The 15362-nt window shown below is 33.2% G+C and overlaps 1 protein-coding gene across 1 annotated transcript in view; it reads left to right on the top strand.

Moving 5' to 3' along the window:
- The window catches only part of LOC134681761 (transient receptor potential cation channel subfamily M member 3-like), a 41641-nt gene that overhangs the window by 11044 nt on the left and 15235 nt on the right, over positions 1–15362 (top strand). Inside the window, exons 4-6 of the mRNA XM_063541406.1 lie at positions 962–1043; positions 1592–1625; positions 2244–2321. Coding sequence (XP_063397476.1) covers positions 962–1043; positions 1592–1625; positions 2244–2321 — 194 coding nt within the window. The remainder of the gene's footprint in view (positions 1–961; positions 1044–1591; positions 1626–2243; positions 2322–15362) is intronic.

Below are 15362 nucleotides of genomic sequence, written 5' to 3'. Positions count from 1 at the left end.
TGTATCATGTAGTTAATTTCAACAGCTCGTATCTCAAAAACGAAAACGGTTACCCCCTTTTTTTATTTCATTTTCTGGTGTAATTTTACAAGCAGAATTCGTCTGTGAAATTTAAAAAAAATCCATTGTGTAGTTTAATTACGTACACTTCGCCTTAAGCGAGACAAAGATCGTTTCAGGTAGGAAAAGGTTCAATAATTTCATTTTCTTAAGATTGTGTGTTGTATCTTGTTTATAGGATTGTAAATTTTCTACATGTGGTCTGAAATTAATATTTTATATAAATTGATATTTTTGCTGTTGGGTGGTCATTGGCATTGTCTAGTACCTAGATTATTTTCTTTGTACATTTTGGAAAGAAGACAGAAACGGCCCGGCTTTGATTTTTCGGGTTTAAAATATTTAAATGTGTCTTCATCAATATGACGCTGTTCACAAATAATTTTCAAATTCGTGAGGATCTCTTTGTTGAATTGAAGGGTGGGTCAGAGTTTAACTTCTTATAAAATCTCTCAACAGTGAACTTCCTCCTTATGAATGTAATCACATTTATCCATGACAACAACAGAGATACCTTGGTTTTCTGGTTTACTATAATGTCGTCTCTGCTTTTAAGCAACTGCACAGCTTAATTTATCCACACGATTAATTGTAAACTTTTTTGGAGGTTGCAGTAGACAAATGTGTTTCGTCGGGTTTAAGTTTGACAATAATCGCATGTGTTTAGAGTTTTGTTTAATAGAGCAACATTAGCCGACTAGTTCATTATTTGAGGCAATAGTGAAGTCAGTGTTTCTATATTTTCACCGAAACATGAGTTAAACATTGTGCAGATTGATTTTTTTAATTTAAAATGGAGTATACTCTACGCCTTTAGTCAGCTATATACAACCTCAATGTTTTTTGCTTTTACGTTGTGACATATCTTTACGTATTATTGTTATTCTTTTATTGATTTCAGTTTTCCTGTATAACACAAATTTTGATTTGAAGCTAAAGTCAACCAGTGAAGCGGAGGGGAGTGGTGCCATGAAATCTAAAGGGTAAAGTATTCTCAAAACATATTTTGCACGTGTCTGTTTCATTGAGTCTTCTTAGTTTATCTAAAACGAATTATTTTCTTAGAGTATATGTATGAATCATTCAGAAGAATGTGTTTTGAAAATGCCATTTCATCAAGACATCTCAACCTGAATCTTTATTCGCTGTCTCCAAAGAACCGCGTTTTATATTGTACAATATTGACCATATTTTTAAAACAGACAAGGTATTTGATGTTTTCAGATTTCAAATAGTTTCTTGTTCATTCAAAGTTTAATTTTCTGATGCCAAGGAGATACAATATGACCAACAGATGTAAACAGAGTTTGAAATTTAAGTAATATATGTAAGTATTTTCCCTCAAAAGTAAGATTTTTTTTTTAGGAATTGAATATTGTTACTAGATTGATATGACGGACAAACTAGAAGTGTGAAGAAAAAAGAGTCTGATATGCGTAGATTTTTTTGCATTACCGCTAAAAGTACATGTATACATGCGATGTTGATTTTTGCTATACTCTGATACTAATTAATAACTCATTGATTTCAGGGAAATAGACATCATGGAAACTGACAGAATTACGGTAAATTTTACGTTGATATATGCTTTGAATACTGCGTTTCAGAATTATATTAATTATATATTTATAGATATATTCTGTTTTCTAAGATTTTATATTATAGAATATGCAAAAGAGAGAGAGAGGGAGATGTTCATGTATAAAACAATGCACACAAATAAATAAATATGGTCAACAGTAGCTTAGTTGTCAATTGAGATTAATATATTAATAGAAAAACAGAGAACACAAAATTTTCGGCAATTTTAGTGTTATGTTTTGAGGAACTTCTGAAGCAGATTCATTTACAAATAATATCCAGTGCACTTCTAACAACTACCTGTTTTGAGTATCTTTGATTGTGTAAGTTGAATCAGAACAATGTTTGGTAAGTATTGAAAACATTTTGTGAATGATGACGCTTCATTTGAATTGAAATCGTGAGTTTAATTTAAAACTGTGGCTATGGTTTAGGTATTTTTAATGAACCTGGCGATTGGAAAATATCATTATGTGAATTTGTCGAGCAATACATTTGACCAGTGCTTCATCCGTTACAATTGTTGATGCAAATGATATTTTGAACACACAAAAAAAGATCGCTTCACTTCAAGCAATGATAGTTAAAATTATTTTTTGCAGAAGCTTCAGACACAATTGGATTCAAATAGCTTCAATATAGACCAGCTTAACGAGAAAAGTGATAAACGGAATCTAAAGGTAAGTCAATATATCGACTTTCTTGCAAAAACGCAATATATAGATAAAACTTCGCGACTAGTTAAATAGGTTGCGGTATTGAGTACATGGTATCACTATAAAAATAAAGACTTTCTCAGACATGATTCATGGTATGATTTACGGTATTTTGTTTACCGAACTTTTAGGAGTGAAATGTATTCAAATTACGATAAGTTAGCATGTCAATACAGATTTATACTGTTATATGGACCAGGACATATAATTTTAAATTTTACAAGACGCAAAATGTTTGTACATGAACATGTTCCTTTTCTTTTCATTTAATGTACAACTAGGTTTCATTTTTGTCGAGCCTTCGACTTTAGTCGAAAAAGCGAGACTAAGCGATCCTACATTCCGTCGTCGGCGGCGGTGGCGGCGTTCACAAATATTCACTCTGTGGTTAAAGTTTTTGAAATTTTATTAACTTTCTTAAACTTTTATATAAATTACTGGATTTCTACCAAACTTGGACAGAAGCTTGTTTAGGATCATAAGATAGTATCCAGAAGTAGATTTTGTAAAAATAAAATTCCATTTTTTCTGTATTTTATATATAAATGGACTTATTTTTTCTGCGGGGAAACATAACATTCACTCTGTGGTTAAAGTTTTTATACGACCGTAAAAATTGAATTTTTTTTTGTCGTATATTGGTATCACGTTGGCGTCGTCGTCGTCCGTCGTCGTCGTCGTCGTCGTCCGAAGACATTTGTTTTCGCACTCTAACTTTAGTAAAAGTAAACAGAAATCTATAAAATTTTAACATAAGGTCTATGACCACAAAAGGAAGGTTGGGATTGATTTTGGGAGTTTTAGTCACAACAGTTTAGAAATTAGGGGCCAAAAACAGGTCCCAAAATAAGCATTTTTCTTGGTTTTTGCACAATAACTTTAGTATAAGTTAATAGAAATTTATGAAAATTTAACACAAGGTTTATGACCACAAAAGGAAGGTTTGGATTGATTTTGGGAGTTTTGGTCCCAACGAATTAGGGGCCACAAGGGTCCAAAATTAAACTTTGTTTGATTTCATCAAAAATTGAACTATTGGGGTTCTTTGATATACCGAATCTACCCGTGTATTTAGATTCTTAATTTTTGGTCCCGTTTTCAAATTGGTCTACATTAAGGTCCAAAGGGTCCAAAATTAAACTAAGTTTGATTTTAACAAAAATTGAATTCTTGGGGTTCTTTGATATGCGGAATCTAAACATGTACTTAGTTTTTATTATTATGGGCCCAGTTTTCAAGTTGGTCCAAATCGGGGTCCAAAATTAAACTTTGTTTGATTTCAACAAAAATTCAATATATTGGGTTCTTCGATATGCTGAATCTAACCATGTATTTAGATTTTTAATATTTAGGACCGGTCATCAAATTGGTCTACATTGAGGTCTGAAGGATCCAAATTCTTGGGGTTCTTTGATATGATGAATCTAACTATGTATTTAGATTTTGAATATTGGAATACCTCAAAGGGATGGTAAGAATTGTCTTTGGGAGTTATGGCTTAAACCGTTAAGGAATAAGGTGCAAAAAAGGGGGGGGAAAGGGTTTCCAGGTTAATGGACAATTACTTAAGTACAAAACATAATTTAAAAGCAGTGTAAGGTTGGTAATTGAAACTCATTTTAATAGCTCACCTAAACTGCTCTTCAATTATGTATATTGGAAATTTGCAAAAAACTTTGTTATTAATAAATTCCATTGGAAATTTGCCAAAAACTTTAGTTTAATGAACTTCATTGGAAATTTGCCAATATAAAATGTTGCATTGGAGTTATCTTTCTTTGTCCAGAATAGTAGTTAAATCAACTTAAATCATGACTGTATGACATTTTATATTTTATGATGTATTTTAATGAGTAGTTATTGTTGAAAACTCCATTAGAAATTTGAATTGAGATCATTTTTGAAATAAGGGAAAGGGGGAGGCGAAAAAAAAAATTGTAGGGTTCAATTTTTCTTATTTCAGATTTCAGAAATGAAAAAGAAAATTTCTTCTAATATCAAAGGATTAATATTCAACAGCATAGTGAATTCCTCAAAAGCAAAAAAAAACATTTTTTAAGTTCATTAGACCACATTCATTCTGTGTCAGAAACCTGATCTTTTTATAATATTTACTTACAATGTACATGTATCTATAAAATAGTTTTTATTGTATACACATGAAGCAAAAAATATTTCAAACCTGGCTTAAGTAGGACATGTCTTTTCACCTGCACTTCTCTAATACTATTAAACTATTTAATCGCAATCCAATTTCGGAGCTGTATCCAGTTTGAATGTTGAGTCCATACTTGCCCCAACCGTTCAGGGTTCGACCTCTGCGGTCGTATAAAGCTGCGCCCTGCGGAGCATCTGGTTAAAATTTGAATAACTTTTTTAAACTATACTTGATTTCTACCAAACTTGGACAGAAGCTTGTTTATGATCATAAGATAGTATCCAGAAGATAAGTTTGCAAAAATAAAATTCCTTTTTTCTGTATTTTACTTATAAATGGACTTAGTTTGTCTGCGGGGTAACATTACATTCACTCTGTGGTTAAAGTTTTTAAAATTTTAATAACTTTCTCAAACTATCCTGGGTTTGCACCAAACTTGGACAGAAGCTTGTTTATGATCATAAGATAGTATCCAGAAGTAAATTTTGTAAAAACATAAATCCATTTATTCCGTATTATACTTTTAAATGGGCTTCGATTTTCTGCCATGAAACAACACATTCGTGCACTCTGTGGTTAAATTTAAAAAAAAAATAATAACTTAATTTCTTATACTATTTTAAATTTGTACTAAACTTGGACAGAAGCTTGTTTATGATCAAAAGCTAGTATCTAGAAGGAAATTTTGTTAATATTTTGTACCTGTGTATCTGTATTTTACTTATAAATGGACTTAGTTTTTCTTCCAGTTAACATTACATACAGTCTTCAGTTAAAGTTTTTGAAACATTTATTAGTTTCATAAACTATCCTGGATTTTTACCAAACTTGGACAGAAGCTTCTTACAATCAATAGAAAGTATCAAGAGGAATATTTTTGTTGATTTTTTTCCTCATTTTTGTTAAGCCTGCGATTTATAGCAAAAGTAGGCGAGACACTGGGTTCCGCGGAACCCTTACAAATTTTTATGTCTATCATGTGCACATTGCATTATGTACATACAATTTTTGACCATTATTCAAATATCTTAAAAGGTATTCAACATATTTTTAATGTTCTTTGTAATCCGAAGGGATCATCAGATGAACTTGTTAAAGTATATAAATCTGAAGTTCAAACTATCATTGATAAACATGCTCCTGGACAATTGCAAACAAAAGACATGTTGCTTAGACCTAACACGGAGTGGTATACCGATGAATTGCAAGTAGAAAAAAAAGAGAGCACCGAAAGGCTAAGAGACAAATGCGTAAAAGAAACTAAGAGGTGCAAAAGCAGATGTTTAAGGACAAAAGTCAAACATGCTTCTCTTGAAATGTAAAAATTTGTAATTTGAAATTTTCTAACAAATTTCTAGAAATTGGAATAACCAAACACAGCTGCATGAACTAATGAACAATCTCATGGGAAATAAAGCAGAAACTGTACTACGATCACATCATAACGAACATGCATTATCCAATTTGTTGAATTCTTTGTTTTGGAAAATAAACACAATTCGGAACAATCTGAGTAATTGATGATGCATTTACGCCGATGAAAATTTGGCCGAATCCCGCTTACATTGCTGTCACCATTACTTTGGTTTCACCAGTGCAACTCAATAAGTTCGAAAGATAATAACGATAGCTCCGGTAAAGTCATACGAAATCGACCCAATTCATGATCATACTGACCTCTTCAAATAATACCTCGGCAGCTTACTACCTATCAAAACCAAGATAATAAACACCTCAATGGCAGAAGCACATGTTTCAGCATTTTACAAAGAAGCAGTTGTATGACCTTTGTTGAAAAAAAATGTTTCGACATTGATGAGTTGAAAAACTATCGTCCCGTTTCGAACTTGCCTTTTACGTCAAAGACTTAGAAAAGATGGGCGAAACTCTGTTCTAACAGCATCAAGAAGCACTTTTCGACAGCATACAGTCAGTATATCGTTCATGTCATTCAACAGAAACAGCTCCACTAAGGGTTTACCATGATATAGCATTGGCACTCGATAATAACTGTTGTGCGGTACTTGTTATACTATGTCTATATATCTGCTGCATTTGACACTATCGACCATCCTATCCTGATCATTAGGTTAGAATACTCTTACGGTATAACTGGCTCAGCGTTTTCATGGATGATATCTTATCTTGATGGGCGAACGCGTTATAACTGTTTCCGTATTCAGGCGCGGATCCAGGGGGGGATCTGGGGGTAGGAACCCCCCCTTTTTTGGACAATCAATGCATTTGAATGGGAACATGTAGTTAGACCCACCCTTTTTTGTCCTGGGTTAAGACCCCCCTTTTCCCTTTTTTAATGACTGGGTCCGCCCCTGGTATTGTCAGACGTAATTAACATCAATTATTGCGTTCCGCAAGGTTCAGTCTTGTGACCCTGCATGTATTGTTTTTTTTTGCAAAAGCGATCAGTGAAATATGTCGGCAACACAACTTTTGCTATCATGAGTATGATGATAAACTCAAGTCTATCTCGTTATTAAACCGCTCGATAATAAAGACAACATATCTTCAAGTTTAGAGATATGTTTGGCTGACATAAGTAAATGCATGTGCTGAAACTGAACCAAGACAAAACGGAACTGATTTTATTTACACCAAAAACTCGTGTGAATGAATTCTCCAATTGTAATTTATCATTTGATGGATCAATAGTTAGCAATGCATCTGTGTTCAAAAACCTTGGTGTTTATTTTGATAGGACATTGAGCATGGAAACGCACATCAGTCACAAAGTCGTGCTACTTCCCAATATGGAACATTAGCCGAATTCGGTAATATATCACCGATGATACCTGTGAAACTTTAGTCTGTTCGCTTGTCACGTCACGGTTAGACTACGGAAACTTAATGAAGTAAATGCTAGTTTAGTCACCAAGTTACAGCGAGTACAGAATACAGCAGCTAGGCTCCTTAAATATACAAAGAAAGACAATCATATAACACCAGTTCTTGTGTCACTTCATTTGATCCAGGTGCAGTATCGAATAAAATATAACTGCTTTTGTATACTTTTAAAATCCTACATAGCCTAGCGCCTGTTTACCTGGAACTCATTTGCGCTTATAAATCATCAAGTTCATTAGCTCTGAAAATGCGATGAAACTAATACAACCTAGTGTACGCACCAAAAACTACTGTGAAAGACGTTTTGACAAAGCTACTGAGAGCCTCTGGAACAATCTTCCTACACATCTAAGACATGAACATTCCATCGAACTTTTTAAGAAAAAAATGAAAACCCATTATGTTAGACTTTCTTTCGTTGACTATATTTAACTATTTATACCGACAGTGACTTTTTATCTTTGTTCTTTTCGTCGTGGTATATGCATTTGTATTATGTTTCACTTTTATACATGTATGTGTCACAAGTTGATTTCATTTTTATCACATTGATTGTTGTTAGGTTTTACACTTTTTTTATAACTGCATTGAATTGATAATGCGCTAAAAAAATATTGTAACTAATAATAAGTTAATATCTCTGAGGAAATTCAAAAAAGATAGTCATTATAAAATTGCAAAATCGAAAGCTCAAACTCATCAACAGAATAGATAACAACTGTCATATATAGTTTGGTAAATGGATATAATTTAGTCACAGTACAAAAATTCACAAAACAGAAAGTCACAAATTTGATAGGACAAAAAGTCACTGGACAGAAAGTCACAAATTTGATAGGAAAAAAATTCATAGGACAGAAAGTCACCAATTTGATGGGACAGAAAGTCACAAATGTGATGGGACAAAAAGTCAAAGGACAGAAAGTCACCAATTTCATAGGAGAGAAAGTCACCAATTTGATAGGACAAAAAGTCACAAATTGGTAGGACAAAAAGTCACAAATAATTAGTATACACTTGAAATGTTTTAAATAAATTTGGTTTATAGTTAAGGACATAGTTCATTAGACTATATAAATAAAGACGCATTTCAATCATGCAAAATATATATTTCTTGGCACCAAGCCATTTTGACATTATACTTTATTTTAACTGTTGTCAACTAAGTCATTTAATGGTTAAAATTTAAACAAGTATATGCTATTTGGTCAAGTATGGTTCCGACTGGTTACGTATTGTTCAGTCCTTTGGTCGGGTATCGTTCAGACTAAACATACAGGGCGAGAACTGGTTAAGTATTGGTCATGTGCATGTCTAGAATAGAGAAAGTCTCACACTGGTCGAGTTATAGTTCAGCCTATGTTTAATTGGTCGAGAAATATCGACTTAAATTCATACTGGTCGAGTAAAAATCACTACAATCGGGTACAGATATACGCCAATTCAGACTTTTACTGGTGTGAAGTGAAAACTGTTGTCAATAAATACACCAGACATCTTATTAATATTAGTTTAAGAGATTTTTTTTTTCTATTTACATTAGAGTGATTTCTAATACAAGAAACTAAATTATAAAACACGGAACAATTATTTCAATTATCTAATAAATGGTTATATTTTTGTAAAGTGTAAAGGCAAATGTTATGTTATTGCTTCAAAATTAAAGAGACTTAGATTGTATGCCCTATTAAAGATCTTTGACATCATTAGGTATCCACATATGATTCATGTAGCCTCTTGAGGACGTGGTGTTACAGTTATTTTGAATAAGAAGAAGATGTGGTATGATTGCCAATGAGACAATTATTCACAATTGATCGAGTGACCCAGAAATTAACATCTATAGGTCACAGTAAGGCATGCTTAATCATACGGCAAAGTCAGCTATTCAAGGCCCGGAAATGACAAATGTAAATCAATTCAAACGTGAAAACTAACTGTCTACCGGTAATGTGAGTACCAATTAATGAATGAACAACGGATATGTAATATAGAATCAAACGACATCCACTGAAATATAACTTTATTTGTAAGGACATCTAAGAAATTAAAGTATTTCGTCTTTGATTGCTATTACAAAGAACCATATTATAGATTCCAGACAGGTATTTTGTAATCAATATTGAACTAGAATAAAGTAAGAACAACAAATTATAAATCTTTGATAAATTTAAATATATAACTAATTGTCAATACATAAGTATCATTTGTATTGTAATAAAACTTAAAACTGGAAAAAATTGCAAACTATTACAAATTCACTCAACACTCCAAAGGGCCAAGTGAGCTTTTCTCATCACTTGGCGTCCGGCTTCCGTCGTCCGTCGTCCGTTGTCCGTCGTCGTCGTCCGTCGTTAACTTTTACAAAATTCTTCTCCTCTGAAACTACTGGGCCAAATTGAACCAAACTTGGCCACAATCATCATTGAGGTATCTAGTTTAAAATTTGTGTCCGGTGACCCGGTCAATCAACCAAGATGGCCGCCATGGCTAAAAATAGAACATAGGGGTAAAATGCAGTTTTTGGCTTATAACTCATAAACCAAAGCATTTAGAGCAAATCTGACGAGGGGTTAAATTGTTTATCAGGTCAAGATCTATCTGCTCTGAAATTTTTAGACGAATCAACCAACCCGTTATTGGGTTGCTGCCCCTGAATTGGTAGTTTTAAGGAAATTTGGCTGTTTTTTGTTATTATCTTGAATAATATTATAGATAGAGATAAACTGTAAACAGCAATAATGTTCAACAAAATAAGATTTACAAATATGTCAACAAGACCGATATTGTCAATTGTCCCCTTTAGGAGTTATTGCCCTTTAAAGTCAATTTTTAACCATTTTTCGTAAATCTTAGTAATTTTTTACAAAAATCTTCTCCTCTGAAACTACTGGGCCAAATTAAACAAAACTTGGCCACAATCATCATTTGAGTATTTGGTTAAAAAATTGTGTCCGGTGACCCAGCCAACCAACCAAGATGGCTGCCACGGCTAAAAATAGAACATGGGGGTAAAATGCAGTTTTTGGCTTATAACTCAAAAACCAAAGCATTTAGAGCAAATCTGATAAGGGGTAAATTTGTTTATCAGGTCAAGATCTATCTGCCCGTATAGATGAATCGGACAACCCGTTGTTGGGTTGCTGCCCCTGAATTGGTAATTTTAAGGAAATTTTGCTGTTTTTGGTTATTTTCCTGAATATTATTATAGATAAAGATAAACTGTAAACAGCAATAATGTTCAGCAAAGTAATATTTACAAATAAGTCAACATGACTGAAATGGTTAATTGACCCCCTAAGGAGTTATTGTCCTTTCTAGTCAATTTTTAACAATTTTCATAAAATTTGTAAATTATTCACTGAAACTACTGGGCCAAGTTCATTATAGAAAGAGATAATTGTAAATAGCAAGAATGTTCAGTAAAGTAAGATGTACAAACACATCATCATCACCAAAACACAATTTCGCATGAATCCATCTGCTTCCTTTCTTTAATATTCACATAGACCAAGGTGAGCGACACAGCTCTTTAGAGCCTCTAGTTGTGTTACAACTGTGATAACCGTTCCAATTGAGGGCTATGCGATTATAAGAAAACATGTACAAACAAACATAACAAATGAACAGCTTTTAACAAGAAGTTTCTTACATTCGCATACGTGAAGTCCTTTGCAGTATGACTCTATCGAAAACGTCGTTGAATATACAAGGTGGAAACGATTTTAGAAGAGGTCCAAATACATTTGTATCTATACTATTAAACGAGAAGACCTCTTTTTGTGTGTCGCTTCTCTTCTTTCCACAATAAATTAATCATCACGCCTCTGTATCCTATAGGTACAGTGCATAGTCGCATTTGTCATCCATTCATATGATTATTCAGATTGAGTTATTTTGGGAGAAAAATGAGAAAAAAAGGCATCCGGATATTGTCCCGTCATTGGAATAAATTTTAAGTCCGATTAGACTTCCGGTTTGCGTTTTTCTTTGAACATACATATACTACGAATAAAGTGTATTTTAATTCTATCGGCTATCATTTTCAAGTTTACTATCCACGGCGGTCACAGAGTTTATTAAACATTAAATAGAGGGTCTGTATACTATATCAATGACCACCATGGATCGATTAGTAAACTTAGAATTGAAAGTAAATACACTTTATTTATATAGTAATGAATGTTCATAATATACAGATAAGCGCTAAAATAATTCATGTGAACTTTTGATACCTTTTCTGAAATTCTCAAGTCATTGAATCTTTTACAAAATGCATTGATTACAAAAAAAAGAAGATGTGGTATGATTGCCATGTTGAGACAACTCTCAACAAGAGACCAAAAATGACCCAGAAATTAACAACTATAGAACGGCCGTACGGCCTTCAACAAGGGACAAAGCCCATACCGCATACTCAGCTTTAAAAGGCCCCGACATGACGATGTAAAACAATTCAAACGAGAAAACTAGCGGCCTTATTTATGTACAAAGTGGGTCTCATTGGGGTCTAAGCGTGTCGCGGGATTGCCGATTTTTTTGTAAGCGTGACACGTGAAAGTCAAATTATTGTGCCGTGAAAACAGGAAATGAAGTCTAGCGGCACACCGGAAATTACAAAAAAATAAGAATTGCTTTCGTACGTAGTGTAAGCGGGATACGGGAATCTGACAAAATAGTAAACGGGATCCGGGATCAGAACCCCCCCAATGAGGCCCCCTACAAAAAATGAACGAAAAACAAATTTGTAACACATAAACTAACGACAATCACTGAATTATAGGCTCCTTACTTAAATGTTCATATTGAAATTGTTAGAAAACCAAAAATTGGGAATTTTTGGAAATAAAGGAGAAGGGATAAAAAAAAAACATTTTCCGGTCCCCAATAACCTATGACTAATGATACTTTTGCTGAAATGTAAAACAATTCAAACGAGAAAACTAGCGGCCTTATTTATGTACAAAGTGGGTCTCATTGGGGTCTAAGCGTGACGCGGGATTGCCGATTTTTTTGTAATCGTGACACATGAAAGTCAAATTATAATGCCGTGAAAACAGGAAATGAAGTCTAGCGGCACACGGGAAATTACAAAAAAATAAGAATTGCTTTCGTACGTAGTGTAAGCGGGATACGGGAATCTGACAAAACAGTAAACGGGATCCGGGATCAGAACCCCCCAATGAGACCCCCTACAAAAAATAAACGAAAAACAAATATGTCCAGTCATTCAATATTTTACAAAATTCTTCCAACAACACTTTACATACAAACTACGCTCTGAATGCCCGCGATTTCGCGGGTGTGTTCTAGTAACAATAAAGCAAGACCATTTGGAATTGAACTATATATTTTTATGTCTGACATTTTGTGTTCCTCCCAGTTTTGAAAGGAGTAAGTCCGGTAAGGGCCGATATTGGTCTCAAATTTCAGGTTCATCTAACGAAAGATTTTGAACACTTTTTAAACACTTAAGTGTCTATTTCAATTGATTCAATTAGTTTATATGGCAGATTTTAACTGATTTCGTCATTAAAACGCTCGGTTTCAAGTTTAAACATGAAAAATCTATAAAATATGCCAGAAAACGTCTTTTCAGATGTTTTCTGTCAAAAATGAAAGTGGCCGCATCCGTGTTCATCCTCAACCTGTACATATGTTATGTATTATCATCAAGTACAACTAAAATTTCAATATTATGAATGAAAACGAATGCGGCCACTTTCATTTAAGACGGAAACCGTCTAAAATTTAACATGTTTAACTAATATGCTAAAATTGTGAAGATTTCAATAATTTTGCATGACTTAAAGGGATAATTCGCGATTTTTCACTTTTCATCTTATTATGTTCATAATACCATATAAAACATATTCACCAAGTTTTATTTTGATATGAAAAGTAATAAAGAAGTAAATTGGTAATTAATAATTAAATTCAAACTGCCTGACTTATGTGACGTAGTTTAAGTCTTTTTGCATGCCGGGAGTCAAATTAATCTCATTTTTTAGTCTTGTTCGTTAAACATCTAATAACGCTATTTAAAGCGCATCGACGACTTTTGGTGTAGCTATTAACCAAAGAAAAATAAGTGATATAGCCATGCAACTTTTAAAATTAGATTGTAGGATTTATGTGTGGACTTTCTTTATACGAATTTTAGTAATTAAAGTAAATAAAACAATAGAACATTTCTATGATTTTTTTCTACAAATACTTTAAACAAACATATGAAACTGACATGCCAGATCGATAGTGTTTTAAAAAATACATGTTTGTATTCTGACCTTTTTGCTTCATTCCAGCAAACATTTTCACTTGCTTGGAAATATAATGTGTATTGTTTTGTGACACTTAGTGAATGATGAATGCGTAGTTAAACTCAAGGTAATTAAAAGATTAGCATTATGTAATTATAATCTTTTGATCTTCATTCGGTGAAATTAAGGCGTCACGGTTCACCATTTCAGGTGTGAACAACATTTCGTATGACTGATGAGCGGGAGTCAGTTATAGTTTTAGACATAGAAATGTAAGAAAAAGAATTAAAATTAATTTACGGAAGTAATAAGGTCGCACAATAACTGGATAGCTGTTGTATATTTTTATATATTTTGCATAAGCTCACTTTTAAATGAATTACTAGAACACACCCGCGAAATCGCGGGCATTTAGAGCGTGGTTGAAAGTATGTAAAGTGTTGTAGGACAAATTTTGTAAAAGATTTCCTGACTTGTGAATTTCAGGAAAAGTATCAGAAGTAATAGGTACTTGGGGACAGGAAAAAGTTTTTTTAACCCTCCTTCTTTATTTGCAAAATTCCTATTTTTTGGTTTTCTATTAATTTCATTATGAACATACATGTAGTATATTATGAACATTCAAGTTAGGGGCCTGTAATTCAGTGGTTGTCGTTTGTTTATGTGTTTTATATTTGTTTTTTGTTCATTTTTGGTAAATAAATAAGGCTGTTAGTATTTTCATTTGAATTGTTTTACATTGTCATTTCGGGGCCTTTTATATCAGACTATGCAGTATCGGCTTTGCACATTGTTGAAGGCCGTAAGGTGACTTTTAAATGTTAATTTCGGTGTCATTTTGGTCTCTTGCGGAGTGCTGTCTTATTGGCATTCATACCTCATCTTCTTTTTTGTAAAAAACTTAATGGCTGGAGAATGTCAGAAAAGGTATCAAAAGTCATAGGTAATTTGGGACAGGATAATTGTTTTTCTAGCCCGGCTCCTCCTTTTTCCACAAAAGAAATCCTTTTTTTTTTTTGTTAGTTCTCTATTAATTTTAATGACACATTGATAATTTTAGCGCTTATCTGTATATTATGAACATTCATAAAAGGGGGGATCGCACCGGGAGGGGTCCTGATCCCGATATCCAGGTCTTAAGAACATGAAATCCCGAGGTTCCGAATTTAACATAAATTAAATATCTCGATATCCTGAAATTCGAAAAAAGAAATCTCGGATTCCGAAATGGTCAATCCTGAAATTTCGATCTTAAAATCACCCGCTCTCGACGTCCCGAAAAGGTCCTGCTTTATTTATTGCTATTAATAAAGTGTATTTTCTTTTAAATTCAATTCTCAGTTTAATAATCGATCCACGGCGGTCATTGATATATTATACAGACACTCTCTATTTAATAAACTCTGTGACCGCCGTGGATAGTAAACTTGAAAATGATATCAGACAGAAAATACACTTTATTCCTAGTATATGTATTTGTTTCAAACTATTGGTAGTAGATATGTATGTTAAAAGTATACAGAAAACGCAAACCGGAAGTCTAATCAGACTTAAAATTTTGTAAAATGACGGAAACATATCCGGACGCATTTTTTCTCGTTTTTCTCCCATAATAACTCAATCTGGATAATCATATGAATGGATGACAAATGCGATTATGCACTGTACATATAGGACACAGAGGCATGAAGATTAATTTATTGTGGAAAGAAGAGAAGCGACACC

This window comes from Mytilus trossulus, chromosome 8 (assembly GCF_036588685.1).
Source record: "Mytilus trossulus isolate FHL-02 chromosome 8, PNRI_Mtr1.1.1.hap1, whole genome shotgun sequence".
NCBI lineage: Eukaryota > Metazoa > Mollusca > Bivalvia > Mytilida > Mytilidae > Mytilus > Mytilus trossulus.
This window is presented reverse-complemented; position numbering and strand designations above follow the sequence as displayed.